This window comes from Papaver somniferum, chromosome 11 (genome assembly GCF_003573695.1).
Source record: "Papaver somniferum cultivar HN1 chromosome 11, ASM357369v1, whole genome shotgun sequence".
NCBI classification, from domain to species: domain Eukaryota; kingdom Viridiplantae; phylum Streptophyta; class Magnoliopsida; order Ranunculales; family Papaveraceae; genus Papaver; species Papaver somniferum.
In genome coordinates, this window is record NC_039368.1 from 129,389,726 (window position 1) to 129,404,662 (window position 14,937).

Genomic DNA, 14,937 nt, shown 5'->3' on the forward strand with positions numbered 1-14,937 from the left:
ACCATCAGCAGCAGCAGCACCACCACCACCGGAATGCTGGTTTTTTCTTTTTGCCTCTTCCCGTTCGTCGCAATTTGCAAAACAAACACAACATATTACCGCTGAACATTCTAAAGTGATTGAACCCAACAAACATATGAGGATGATATATGAACTATCCATTCTTCTCTAGGTTCTGTTTGTCTTTTCTTCTCTTCCGAACAGTTCTTCAGATAAACTAGTCTCTAAGTTTCAACCTAAATATATTCTTTTGGACTGTGACTGTCAGATATATATATATATATCAAACTAGGAATACTACGGATAGGAAATCAATTAGGAATACTAATTGTTTTAGGTTTCAATAATGTACGTTTACCAATTGAACTCGGGTATAATTCTGTTTCCAAATTATTATTATTATTAGGAGTATTATTTATTCTTTTTTTATAAGAAAGATAATATGGAACGACACTGTTCTTTCAACATTCACAATGGGAGTTAGGTTTTGGTTTGACAGTTGAAGAATGACTCGCCAGTATATTTTTCTCGCCAACTGGCTTTCAGTTTAAATGCTAATAAAGAATGCTCTGGTTGGGGATATGGTTGAAAATTGCAGGTGGAAAATTCAGGTAAGATGCCCAAAGGTGGGAGTTAGGTTTTGGGCTGCCATGCATCGCTTGTTAATGCAATTAAGATGGATGTATATCTTGCAACTCGATCTAAGAGATTTATAAATTTCCAAGGTTTATGAAACATAAATAATATTAATAATACTGAGAATAAAATTTCACTCAAAGAAAATATATAAAAAAAAATGCAGGAACATCCAACTAGCTAGTTTCGTCCGTACTTAAAATAATAAGAAACTAATGTCTAACCATCACCAATTAATCAGTGCACCCACCTCCAATGCCTGCATCACCAACCATGAGAATGACCACCCCCATAATCTCCGTGAGAAGAAGAATGTCCGCCTCCGTAACTAGAATGACTAGAATAAGAATGACCATCACCACCTCCAGAAGAATGAGAATGTCCATAAGAAGAATGAGAAGAATGACCACCTCCAGTACTATAAGAAGAATGAGAACGACCACCAGTACTACTGGAATGACCACCACCACCACCACCTTTAGCATGATCACTACTACCACTACCATGAGCATGACCACCACCTTTCGCATGATCACCACTACCGCTGCCATGAGCATGACCACCACCACCTTTGGCATGATCACCACTACCGCTACCATGAGCATGACCACCACCTTTGGCATGATCACCACTACCGCTACCATGAGCATGAGCACGACCTTTGGCATTATCGCCACCACTACCACCCCCAACATCACCACCACCACCTTCAGCATGAGCATGACTATCATCACAACCTCCAGCATCACCACCACCGTTAATTCCGTTAGTATCAGCAGTTACAATTCCCGCCGTAAGTAGTATGCTCATATCCATATCTGTATTCCTTTGGTAAGAGGGTGTAGTTTTTGTAATACTACCACCACCAATACCAGAAGCCTTAGGTATAGTTTTGGTACTACTACCACCACCACCGCCAGTAACAGAAACCTTGGGTATAGTTTTGATACTACTACCACCATCACCACCACGACAAGTACTACCAGAAGATGTCTTGGTTGTGATTTCTTTCTTTCTATCTTCACGAGGAGCTGCACAACAGAATATCACCGAAAGCATTGATGATTTCTTTTTTCCTGACTTGGTATGTTTAGATTCCATTCTTCTTTCTTTCTCTTGCGAATTACTGTTTTGTTTTTCTTCAGTAAACTATTCTTCAACCCTGCAGTCTTCAGTCTCATATGATATACAATAAGAACTTAAGACTTAGTTTATTTATAGAGTAAAAGGCGGTTTCTGTAGAAAGGAGTTCAATAGGAATACATATTGTATTAGGATAACGATTCATAATTCGAGCTTGGATAAAATACTGTCTCCCAAAAATTAATAATTACACGTTTATTAGGAAACTGGGTACACATGGATGGCCTGATGGTCTATTTGGAGGGCTTAGGATCAAAGGAGAAGCCATAATATATGAGGGCGGGAAGTAAAAAAAAGAAAGAAAAAAAAAACTTTTTTGTGGGGCAATGGCCCCCCTTGCCCTAACCTCAAATTTTCAAGCAATGCATCTTGGGAAGGTTTTTAAGCCAGAGCCATTGATGGATTAACATAAGTACTTCTTTCAAGAGTATATAACTTGTAGAAATTTGTCATTTTTCTTATGCAGGAGCTAAAGTATCCTGGTCACCAGATGCAGCCTTTGAATCCTTCTTTCAAAACTTGTAGATGCAGTTTACAAAGTGATCTTGCATGACATATCTAACTTGACCCATAGTGAAGTCTCCAAATTGTATTGTCCATGTACTCTACTCTCTGCTGTACTGCACAAGTCGAATGCATGAACATTCTTTGAACTCAACTCTCTACTGAGCTTTAGGTAATACCACATAAATACAATTTCAAGTGGAATGCAAAAGATATATATAGAGGTAAGACTTGTATTATTGTGGAGAAGGTACACGATAACCCCGTTTTCAAGGGGAATATAGGAATGAAATATCGCACATTCATTATGTATGCGAAGTAAAGGTCATCTAATGTAAGCGAAGACCATCGCACATAGTAAAATTAGAATGACATATTTAATGATGTCAACATAGTCACGAGTAAAGTGTGATGATCTGTGTGAAATGTAAAGTGTGTGAAGTTGAACGAATGTACATGACCGATTATAATGCACAGTGATTCCGAAAATAGGGATCTATTAGATGTCATCCACTATATACTACCCTATATAAAGGGAAAGAAACTATGTGATGAGGGCTCTCGAAGGGGTGTTAGACAAGAATTTAGGAGAGAGAAGAGTTTATTTGGAGAGCAAGTAAAGTCTTTGTATTATCTTTTATTCAATCTTAAGATCTTGATGAATAAACAAATGATTTTCACCATGATTTCTTAGAGTATTATCTAGTCTTGAATGGATGTGGTTGTAGGATTTCCTGCAACTATATTTTGGCGCTAGAAACAGTGAGGAGTGATATATCCTTTTTGTGAATTCGTTTAGAAATCAAATTTCCAGAACTTTAGATCTAACACTTTTCTTTAAACATTTGAGATTTTCATCATCAGAGTCTTTTAATCCTTTTCAAAGTAGCTTTTCCTTTGTTAATACAAGAAAGTGGAAATGGTAAGAACCGGATCTACTGTTGAGCAAGCGGCGGCAGCAAGAAGGAGTAAAACAATTGCCGAAAGAAGAAGAGGTGAAATTCCTCAACAACCACAGGAAGGAGAAAGAGAAAATCAAAGAAATGATATTCCAATTGGACTTCAGTGTGCACAAGGGCAGAACAATGATATTGATTACGATAGAGCGAGTATTCATACTGCACATACGAATTCTACCGAAGAAGAGCCATAGAGAACTGGAGATGCAGGAAGGATTGAAGGAAACAAGAGAATATGACAATTGGAGAACTTAGGCAAAGATTGATTGCAGTATGACGAAGAGAGGATGAAGAGCGTGCGAACTTGATATGTCAAAATGATGATTTAAGAGAAGAGAATCTCAGATTGCAAGAACAAATATCAAGAAGCGCTACACGATCAAGGTCAAGGACAAGCAGAAGGTCATCAAGACAAAGTCAATCTAATCCAAGAGATGCTAGACAAGAGCAACCATTAGGTACTATTGATGAGAACTTACAAGTAGATGATAATCTACAAGATCAACGCGTTGAGAGACACACATAATATGACCGATACGAGCAATCGCGCGAACGTCATCGCCAACAAGAAGGTCAAAGGAACAACAGACATCAAGGAGCAGGCGAACGTCATCGCACGTACCGTGAATCAGATAATGACGAAGAAGATGATCCGGAACAAGGGAGAATTTTATTACATGGTAGAGAAATATTGAGGGATCAATATGCATGCGAAGAAGAGGAAGAAAGAAATAATGTCATTCGTGAACGTGCGAGAGATGAGAGGGAACGGCGTAGGAGAAGAAGAGAAGAAGCTTAAGAAAGAGAGATACAAGAGGACATGCATCAGAATAATCATGAGAATAGATTACGCCAATCGAGATTAAAAAGACCTATGCGACAGGATTTAGATCAAACTATGAACAAAGAAATTCTCAGAGAAATGGCAGAATTGAGAGAAATGATGACTACGCGAAGAAATGGTGGAAGGACACAGTTAGAGGAAGCAGTAGAGGAAGCTGGAAAAACACCTTTTGTAAGGGAAATTCAAATTGCGATAATACCACCAAAATGCAATTTACCTGTATTCACTAGTATATTTGATGGTAGTACAAGTGCAGTACAACACATAAAAGCTTATAGCCGATCTCTATTGCAATGGGAAGAGAATGATGCGGTGATGTGTAAATATTTTTCCCTGCGATCTTGACAGGAGAAGCCTTGCAGTGGTTTGAAGGATTTCCAGTAGGAACTATTAGATCATTTTGTCATTTGCAGAACGTCTTCTAGGACAATATATCAACAATAATATGTCGCGACCAGGAATTGAGACGGCCTTTGGACTTCGTAGAAGGATCAATAAAAGTTTGCGTCATCTAACAACACGTTGGAGAACCATGTGTAGTGAAATGACAAGACGAGTAGATGAACGAAATCTTATACTAGCCTTTATCAATGCCCTTTTTCCTACAGATTTATTATATACACATATCATCAGGATAAAAGACACCATAATAATGTCAGAGTTGAGTGAATTTCAAGAGGAGTATATAGCGCTTGAGGAGAAGCAGAGAGACATGGAATATTACCTGGTTGCGATGCCTAATGCGAACAATGGGAATGCAAGTTTACTCCCAAGAATGACAAATGCTGTTGTGATCACACCTCAGGGAAGTCAAGGAAAGAAAATTACAGAGGTGGAACGTAAGCTGGTAGCCATGGGTAGTGCAGATCAAGAAGAATTCGAAAGAGAATATAAAGAAAGACAATTCCAAACTCGAGGAGGAAATAATAAGATTCAAAGAATGGACAACCCTCCAGAAGGTTATGGAGGCCAACAACCATATTATAATAGAAGAAAAGGAACTGGAAAGGTGGTCTGGGAACAGATAAACTTGCCAAAGTTGAATACTACAGTAGATAAAATCTGGGAAGCTGTTATACTAATGGAAGAAATTCCTGAACCACATAATGTAGGAGATGAGCCACCACCGGGAAGAAGGAGCAAAGAATTCTGTGTATACCATCGTTTTCATGGTCACACAACAACTAATTGCAGAAATGTGAGGAAAATCATAATGAGAATGATTGAGTAAGGAAAACTGGACCACTTCTTAGTACAACAGCCATCAAATCTACCTCCACCACCACCACCAGGAGCAAATACATATGGTGCGGAGAAAGGAAAGAATACATATGTAATTGAAGTAGGTGCGAAGGAGAAGAACCTATACTGTAATTCGATTATACATTCTTTCAAAAATATAGAAGACTTTCATGACAACATCTTAAGTCGTGTGCATGCGAGAAATAATGATGGAAGAGAAATCTTCAACCTTGCGAAGATATCCCCATTAAAGGATTGGCAAAAACAGACCATTTCGTTCAGTGGGGAAGAAACACCAGGAGGAGGAGAACCACACGAGTTTCCATTAGTGGTGAAGTTAGGAATTAATCTGAAAGCAAAAATAGATGATGATGATGATGATGATGAAGATGAAGCGAATACTTGGACTATAAATAGGATACTCATAGATCCTGGAAGCTCTGTTGATATTCTCTTTTATCATACATACAAGACTATGGGTGGGAGAGATGATGAATTAATTCCTTCAACTTATAAAATTTATGGTTTCAATGGCACTTCGAACAAGCCAAAAGGAGAAGTGACCATGCAAATTCCTTTTCGGAGTCTACCAACAGAAATTATATTCTGTGTTGTTGATGTTAAGTCATCTTATAATGCTCTGATTGGGAGACCATGGTTGCGTAGTATCTTGGGTGTGGCTTCGACATTCCATCAATGCATAAAATTTCCTTTATCTTAAGGTCTTGGCATAATAAGAGGAGATACAAATGAAGGTAGAAGTTGTCAAGAAATTGATATTGACAAATGCGAAGAGCGAGAATCCAAACGAAGAAATTGGAAGCAGCATGCTATAGATAGTCAAAGAGGTGAAAGACTAATGGTGGATGTAGTGTCTAAGTTTGGGAAAATAGATAAGAAGGATACTGAAGCAGAATTTTCTGCAAATAATAATACCAAGTGATAGACACATTTTTGTGTCTAATTTGTCCTCAATGTCTATATTGTTGGAACTCTATTTTTGTACTAATATTGTGTTTCTATGTATTTTTAGGATATAAACATTTTTGGAAAATTCGGCTCGAAAAGTTGATTTTGGCACCCGGAGGACAAGTGTTATTCAGACTCTCGCTTTTGGATAAGGGGTAACCTAACTACTAAGGGGCACCCCCAGGTCACCCCCAAGGCATCTGCTATTCGCACCCCAGTCCAGGATAGGGGCATATCATCTTCAACCTTTTGAAATTCAAATTTTGGCGGGAAAAATTGTTCTTGAACTGCCGTGACTAGGGTTGAGGATTTGAAGGTGTTCAAGTGAGATTCAACGGCCCAAATTAAATGGGTTTGTTCCTAGGGCCTAGACAGAGCTGGTATGGGTGTTGTATTCGGTCAAATTTGGTTAGATAATCGGTGGGAATCAAAACAGGGAATATATTCTCAAATAAGGGAAGATATTCTATTTTTGGAATTGTTGGATGGAAAAGACGTGCATGGGTTAACTCTATTAGCTGGAAACTTCTCCTACATCTCAGAGATGATGCGCGAAAGAGATAAACCAGGAAACAATCTGTAATAAATCAGAGAAATAAAGAAAAAATATTTCGGAAAATATTCTTTTTATGGCCGGATATTCTTGGAGTTATTACAAGGATTGGAGTGACATGTCGTGTATAAATAGGTCCCTAGTGTCGAGCAGAAGGGGCTAGGCAAGTTTAGGGAGAGTTTGGAAGAGAATAGAGGCGTAAAACCGAAGAACCAGGCGCTAGAAGAAGAAGTTGTTCTGCTGGTGCTGCTGAAGAACACGAAGAACATCAACCCGCGGTCCACAGTCGCAGAATACTGTCGTTGTTCTACAACACTTCGCTATACAGCAGTCTTATTTCTTCTGTGTCGTTGTTTCTGGACGCCTTCTGTGGGTCGCAGAATCCTGTTTTATAACATTTACTTATCTTTCTCTTCATTGTAAACACTTGTGAGCATCAATGAAATATTTTGAGAGGTTTTCCAACATGATGAGCGGCTAAATTATTGGTGATTGAGGCAATGGAGGATCTATTCACTCATGTTTGATTGGTAATATTTTTATTTCTAATTTCTTTAATTATTTACTTTATTTAATTCACTTGGATCAAAAAAAAAGGATAAAAGGGTTTTCTTAATTAGTTGTGAATCAGTTTGATGTTTTATGCTTAGAATAATTCTTTGATAAATCATGCTTAAGGATTACAACTTAATATTTGGACACCTTTTAAATTAAAAAGTGATTTAATAAAAAAAAGAGCTTAATAATAATTTCTGAAATATTATTTATAACCAATCAACTTGAAGTGGTAGTGAATCCTGAGCCTTAATCTTTCTAAAATCTTGACATTACTATTAATTTCCTTCATTTATTTATTTGTTTAAATCTTAAAAAAAAAAAGAGTTACCTTCACAAGTTCGAAAAGAACCCCTTTTACCACTATCTACAACAACATTTGAGTTACACCAAATTTTTGGCGCCGCCGACGCGGACCTGTGCTTAGGTAGAATTTTTTTAGGTTTATTATTTTTTTTCCTTTTTTACGTTTCTTTTTGTGTTTGATTTGGAGGTTCAAAGTGGAGTACTAAAGACCTTGGAAGGAAAAGATTAAAGCGAAAGGAGCGAAAGAGGAATTTTTTTTTTGTTTTGTTTTATATATAAAAAAGAGAGAAAAAAAAAGAGAGATTTTTATATTTTTTTAGGTTATTTTTCTTTTTCTTTTGCACTTTACTTTATTTGGACTTTGGACTGGACTCTTGGACTTTGTTATTTTTTTTAAAAACCCTACGGAAGGGTAGTTAAATAAAAACTGTGTGCAGGGAAGGACGGTGATTACAATATCACCTCGGCCCCTCGGGTTCGTACACGTCATAGGAGTCGTGGCCCGAGTCGACGACAACGGTTCATCCCCGTCTGGTACGGGAGGTAAGTCCAATCGAAACACTCGTGAATCCCCTGCAAGCGAGTTACTGTACTCCTTAAGGTCCTAATTGTTTGAGGACGAACCAGACTGTCTTTATTTTCCTAGTAAATGGCAAGGCCTGGCCTAAGCAAGATAAGGGTTTGGATTTCATCATCGCTCCCTTCTTTCCCGTTTTAAGAGAACAAAACCTAACGCGAACCCAATCTTTAAAATCTGATTAGAAAGAGACCTATAGGGTATCGAGCTTGTTAGGAAAATTTTTCGAAGGATATTGGTTATTCTTTTAGCATACTTCGAAGTTCATGACGGTTTCTGTGAGTTGAATGTGTGATTGCGCCGCCTTGTACTGCGGTGAGGCCTTGGGTATCAAAGCTCCACTGAGCTTCCCTCGCCTCAATTCAACTTACTTTGACTCGGACTGATCCCAGAGGGGTTTGCTTAAATTGTAACGAATTCCCTTTCGAGAGATAGAAGCTGGTCTAGAAACAATCTAAGTGAGCCATCATGCTTGTTGTTTGCTAGAAATCTCTAGGTTTGTTGTGGTAAAGTCGAGTCAGCCTGCTGTGTGATTGCTAGAACCTTCCTGTTAGGATTTTTATTTCTTTTTGATTTTTTTTTTAGTGTATTCCCGATTTTGTTAATAGGGCTTGGAAAAGAGATACTCTAGGTCGATTGATTAGCGAAAAACCTAGTAGTTCTTTTGATTTAAGAAGGGATCTCGAAGATTGTTCTTTTGAGAGCCCTGTTTTTGGAAACTTCAGTTTTGAGATCTGTCTCTTCGTGAAAATCTCATAACCCCTAGTACTTCTGTTGTGCCAGCGATGGCAACTTTGAAAGATTACATGTTCCCAACTAGGACCAACCGAGCTTCGTGCATTAAATTGCCAGCCACTACGGATAATTTCGAGATAAAACCTAGTATTCTCCAAATGATCCCTATATTCTTAGGAAAAGATGATGAGAATCCTTATTTCCATATTAGGGACTTTGAGGAAATTTGTGGGACAATTAAAATAAGAGACCTTACTGATGAAGTCTTGAAACTTAAGATGTTTCCCTTTTCCTTGAGAGATAAAGCCAAGACCTGGAGAACAACCTACCATCTGAATCCATAGAAACATGGCAGGAACTTATCGCCGCCTTCTATATGAAGTTCTACCCTAAGTATAAAACTGCAGCTGTTAGGCAGAACATTAGTACTAGTATGCAACAAGAGGGAGAGTTTCTTTATAGATTTTTAGAGAGATTCAATGATCTTCTATCCAAGTGTCCTCACCATGGATTTGATAAGATGAAACTTGTAGAGATTATTTATAATGGTTTGTACTATTCGACCAAAGCTATGGTCGAATCTATGTGCGCTGGTGAGTTCACTAGTAAAAATGCTGATGATGCTTTTACCTTCTTAGGAGTTATCGCTGAAAAATCCCAACAGTGGGAGTCTTGTGTTGAACCCCCTAAAAGACTCTTGGTCAATAGAAGTAGCACCAATGTGGTAGATACAAGTTTTAGTTCAGATGCTAAGTTTGCTGCTTTATCTAGAAGGTTAGAAGCTTTGGAATTGAATCAGCCTAAAAATAGGTCCCTTGTTGAACCTAATAGAGCCTCCCAAGTCTCTAGTTGTGGAATAGAGCCCGATAACTCATTCTGGGAAGGTCAGGTTAGTGAAGAGCAAGCTCATGCTGTCTATAACAATGCTAGGTTTGAAAACCGTCAGAAGTTTGACCCCTACTCAGAGACCTACAACCCTGGTTGGAGAAACCATCCTAATTTCTCTTGGTCTAAGGGCCAGAATCAAGGCCAGTCTAGTAATTCTCAGCCTCCCCCGGGTTTTGGTTATACTAAGAACTCTTCAGAACAGACCTAGAACCCATCTGAGAATAGAATAACTAGCTTAGAGGAAACCCTTAGTATATTAAGGAAGATCCAGGAAATGCTATCACAAAGCCAGGAAATGTTAGTAAAAATCCAGGGAAATTTTCAAGAGGAAACCAAACAGAATTTTAAGAATAGTGCCCAGTCTTTTGCTAAATTAGAACTTCAAGTCGGCCAAATAGCTAAGTATATTAATGAGAGAGAGGAAGGAAGGTTCCCTAGTGATACTGATCCTAACCCTAGAGGAGAGAAATCGCACAGTCATGTTAACTCTGTTACGACCCTTAGGAGTGGAAGGAAAGTTGATAATAAGGTAGACATACCTGAAAGTGAACATGTTGTAGTTCACCCGTCTGAACTAGAGAATGAAGAGACTGATAGAGTCTCTAAAGAGACTAGTGAGGGTCCTGTTGATCCCGTCTTTGTCCCCAGAGCCCCATTTCCCCAGCTATTAGTACCAGAAAAAGTGAATCCAACTTTAATGATATAATGGAGGTTTTTAAGAAAGTTACCATAAACCTTCCGTTACTAGAAGCAATTAGGCAACTACCAGCTTATGCCAAGTTCCTCAAAGATATGTGTACACGAAAGCGAAAGCTTAGTGTCCCTAAAAATGCCTTTTTAGCTTGTCATGTAAGTTCGATTATTCAAAACACCACAACTCCTAAGTATAAAGACCCAGGTGCACCTACCATTGCTTGCACGATAGGAAAATACCGGGTAGAAAAAGCTTTACTTGACTTAGGAGCCAGTGTGAATCTACTACCATACCATGTGTACTTAAAGCTAGGACTTGGTGAATTGAAACCTACCAAGATAACACTCCAGTTAGATGATAGGTCTGTTAAAATTCCTCGTGGTGTGATAGAGGATGTTCTTATTGAGGTCGACAAGTTTATTTATCCTGTGGATTTCGTTTTCCTAGATACCCAACCTGTCCCTGACCCAGAGAACCAGATACTTGTGATTCTAGGTCGCCCATTCTTAGCTACGTCTAATGCAATCATAAACTGTCTAAATGGTATCATGAATTTATCTTTTGGTAATATGACTATTGAGCTGAATATTTTTAATATCAATAAGCTACATTCTGAGCTAGATAACACGTGCATTGAAGAGGTGAACATGATAGGAACCTTAGTTCAGGAGCCATTACCAAACATTGTATCGGAAGATCCGTTAGAGAGTTGTCTACCCCATTTTAGCCTGGATTTCGACGATGATAGCAACATTGAACAAGTAAATTCTCTATTGGATTCTATTCCTGTGTTAGATATTGATATATGGAAAGATAGGTTTGAAACATTGATATATTCTGAGTCTACCTTAATACCTTGTTTAAAAGAGCCTCCTGAGTTGGAGCCTAATTATACATTTTTAGGCCCACCCGAGTCTTTTCCTGTGATTATAGCTTCCGATTCCGATAGTGAACATGAAATAGGCCAGAGACCGTGCTTCAAGAAAATAAGGAGGCTTTAGAGTGGACCATAGCAGATATAAAGCAAGTAGAGGATGAACCACCTGATCATAACTTAGAGAAAGCAATCGACCTTTTTCAAGAACCCGATGGTCTAGAAATTAGGAATATTGTGACCAGTCTATGTAGAGACAACCAAAATCCTAAGTTTGGGGGTAGTGATGATTCTTGTGATTTTCAAGTGTCCCTAATTCGAGTCCCTAACTTGGGACTCGAACCTTGTACGTCTGAGATACTAATAGAGTCTGTTCAGATTCCGCAACTCGATCCTCCTGATACTGTCCAGGAGGTAACCCAGGTATTAGAGACCCATTTTGCGGATGACTCTAGTTATCGAGACACAAATATGAAGCTCAATCATGCAAACCCAGTTGTCTTGACAGAAACCTTAGATGAGGACGTGCTCCTTCTTTTCATTTGTCTAAACCAGTGTAATTGTCTCATACTTGTGTTAGCTCTATTTGGTCTTGTGGATCCACAATTGTTTCGACTATTGGTATACGACTTTGGAAGGTGACAATTCCTTTAGAGGTATTTGATGTCTAGATAATGACTATAAATTTAGCATTTATTGGGAGGCTCCCGCGCTCTTGTGATACGGTAATATCCTTCCTTATTTCTTTTCCCTCCAGAGGTATCAGTTTCTCCTTGTTCATGCTTTTAACTTCATCTTTAAAACATTGAGGACAATGTTAGATTTAAGTTTGGGGGTATGGGAAAATCTTTTAGTTGCAATAAATAAACTCCAGAGCCTAGAAATTTACGCCTATTAAGGATAGCACTAACCAATCTAAGTGGATGGAAACATTTTTGTTTTAGGAGTTGAGGAACCAATCTGACTAGATGGAAAAATCTATAGAGTCTATTCATAAAAGCACAGAGCTCAGGTGTTAGAAATACCATGATAGTTTCGCCATATCTCGTCGAGTCCTTTTCACTTTCTATTTTTAATTTTCTTTTATTTCAAGTGATTTGGTGGGGCATACGATTAAAGTTGTTACCTTTGCTAGGGTGAAATAGAGTGACTGAGTTACCTTTTCAAAAAAAAAAAATTAGACCAGACCAGTAGACCAATCAGAATAAATACTAACACTTGGATAGCAATATGTGTGTGTTCTCCCTGTCTCCGTCGCCTAAACAAGCGTGGAATGCAGGATCCACGGGTATCACCATGTAATCTGCTGACAAGAAACATGCGCTTCGGTCCACAAGGTCCAATCATGTTGTTAGTTCTTAAATAAATGTGTGTTTAATAAAGTCGACCATTGGTACCCTTGTATATGCCAGTTGTGTTGACCTAGAGTTAGGATTATTAACCACTGGTTCCCTTGTATATGCCAGTGTGTTAATATTAGTCAGACCGGTATCTCAGTCAGTTAGGTTAGGTTCACCTTGGCAGAGGCCTTCAGACAGATATGGGAAACACTGTTCACTTTTCAACCATCTACATTTTTCTTTTTACATGTTTCAATCTTCAATTTCGAAAAATCAAACTTATGATTACACACAGAATCGGTTTTTATTGACATATCGAATAAACCGATTCTGGGTTTTGTTTTCGTCCATGAAGAGCATGCACAGTAATCAGTTTACATGATGATTAACATCAACCGATTCTGGGTTAGAAATGAAATATGAAAATACATCACAAGAATCGGTTTATATATGTAATATGTATAATCCGATTACTATAGTCTTTTCATCTTCCTTTCACAATCGGGTTTTATACATGTACCACTTAACCCGATTCTTTAGTCTCTTCAGAATCAGATTACTTATGTTTCTATATGTACCGATTTCTTACTTGATTTTTGTTTAATTTTTGTGTAGAATGGACTTCGGACACCTAGCATTTTACAATCGATAGGTGACCTTGGAGGATGTTCTGGGGAAACCACAAAGAGTGCCAGAGAGAAGCCTATATAAGTTTGCTTTCGGAGGTGAAACCCGTTTTGAACAAGCCCTCGCATTGATGGACAAGATTTCACTTGAAGAGCTTGTTGAGGTCATGAGGTTCGCTAAGATGAGGAGAAACATTATATTAGCTGAGAGGGATCGCAACTAAGAATTGGAAGGTATGTTTGAAGAAATGGTTGAATATATAGCCATGGATGATGCAGAAGCTGCTGCTCTTGATGATGATGATGATGATGTTGGTGGTGCTGCTGGTGGTGGTGCTGCTGGTGCTCCTGATGCTGCAAATGCTCCTGGTGCTCCTTAAGTTTTTAAGTTTAACTTTTAAATATTAAAACTTTAAGTTTATAAGACTTGTGGTTGTTTTAAGTCTTTTGGGATGGCTGATGTTTGTATTTTGGATGATCTTTGTGTGGTTGATGTTTGTATTTTGGATGATCTTTGTGTTGAACTTACTGCACTTAAATTGATTCTAGCCTGACATGCCAATAATCAGTCTACTCGATATGTCAACATAAACCGATTGTGCAAGCAATTTTTCCTGGATGTTTTTCAAGCTAGAATCGGATCACATATTAAAATATATAAACGGATTTGTGTCGGTGAAAATTCAAAATTTAACATGTCTTTAATCGGTTTACGTTGGTCGCAAGAATAACCGATTACCTGTGGCATATCAACATAATCGGGTTTTACAGATATTCTAAAATACTGATTATAGCAAATTATTTCACGGTTTTCAAAAAAAATAGTCGTTAGAGACTTTCTCTATAAATAGAGACCTCACCCTTGGACCCCATTTGCCCCAAAATTGATGATTTTATTCCCCCTCACTCCATATACTCCACAACTACTCATTTCATACATATACATACAAGAAATGACATCGTTTGACTCCGCAGAAGATTTGGCGATCACCAAAGAATGGTATGCGGAAAATCGACTTAGACGTCAATCCTCCGAAAGGGAGGATTCCACAACCTTTTGGGCTAGAGTACACAACAAATTTAGCCAAGAGTTTGGGAATCCTAATGCAAGAAGTGTTCCAAAAGTCCATGATAGGCACCTAGTCATAGAAAATGCGATACTTTCTTTTTTATCTCTACAACCTCGGATTTTTAACACTCGCCCTTTCACCTTGTCCATTGTACAATTTGTAAGTAATTTTGTGGTTTTTTTACGTAACCCATGTTGTTTATCTTCCAATGAAACACCACTAACAAATGTAAGTTCGTTTTTGTGTTTTTGTAGCAGGAAGTCCTGAAAGCGCGCTACTTGGAGGAAAAGGGGGAAGCATTCGCATTCGATGCAAGCTATCACTTCATGGAAGAAAGAATCCCGGAGGATAACCCGGACTACTTGGATGTTGTATCGTCTTTGGAGGAGGAATATTGATGGCTTTAGAAGATTTTGTATAGG

General features: G+C 38.2%; 1 protein-coding gene across 1 annotated transcript; it reads right to left on the reverse strand.

Moving 5' to 3' along the window:
- Positions 1–900: 900 nt before the first annotated feature.
- On the reverse strand, positions 901–1,737 carry LOC113325149 (glycine-rich protein DOT1-like). The gene has a single exon (XM_026573369.1). The coding sequence runs from the start codon at positions 1,735–1,737 to the stop codon at positions 901–903; it is 837 nt and encodes a 278-aa protein (XP_026429154.1).
- Positions 1,738–14,937: the final 13,200 nt, after the last annotated feature.

Bases quoted from the DNA above. Each gene is read 5' to 3' on its own strand.
- LOC113325149 (XM_026573369.1), bottom strand. From the start codon at position 1,737: ATGGAATCTAAACATACCAAGTCAGGAAAAAAGAAATCATCAATGCTT.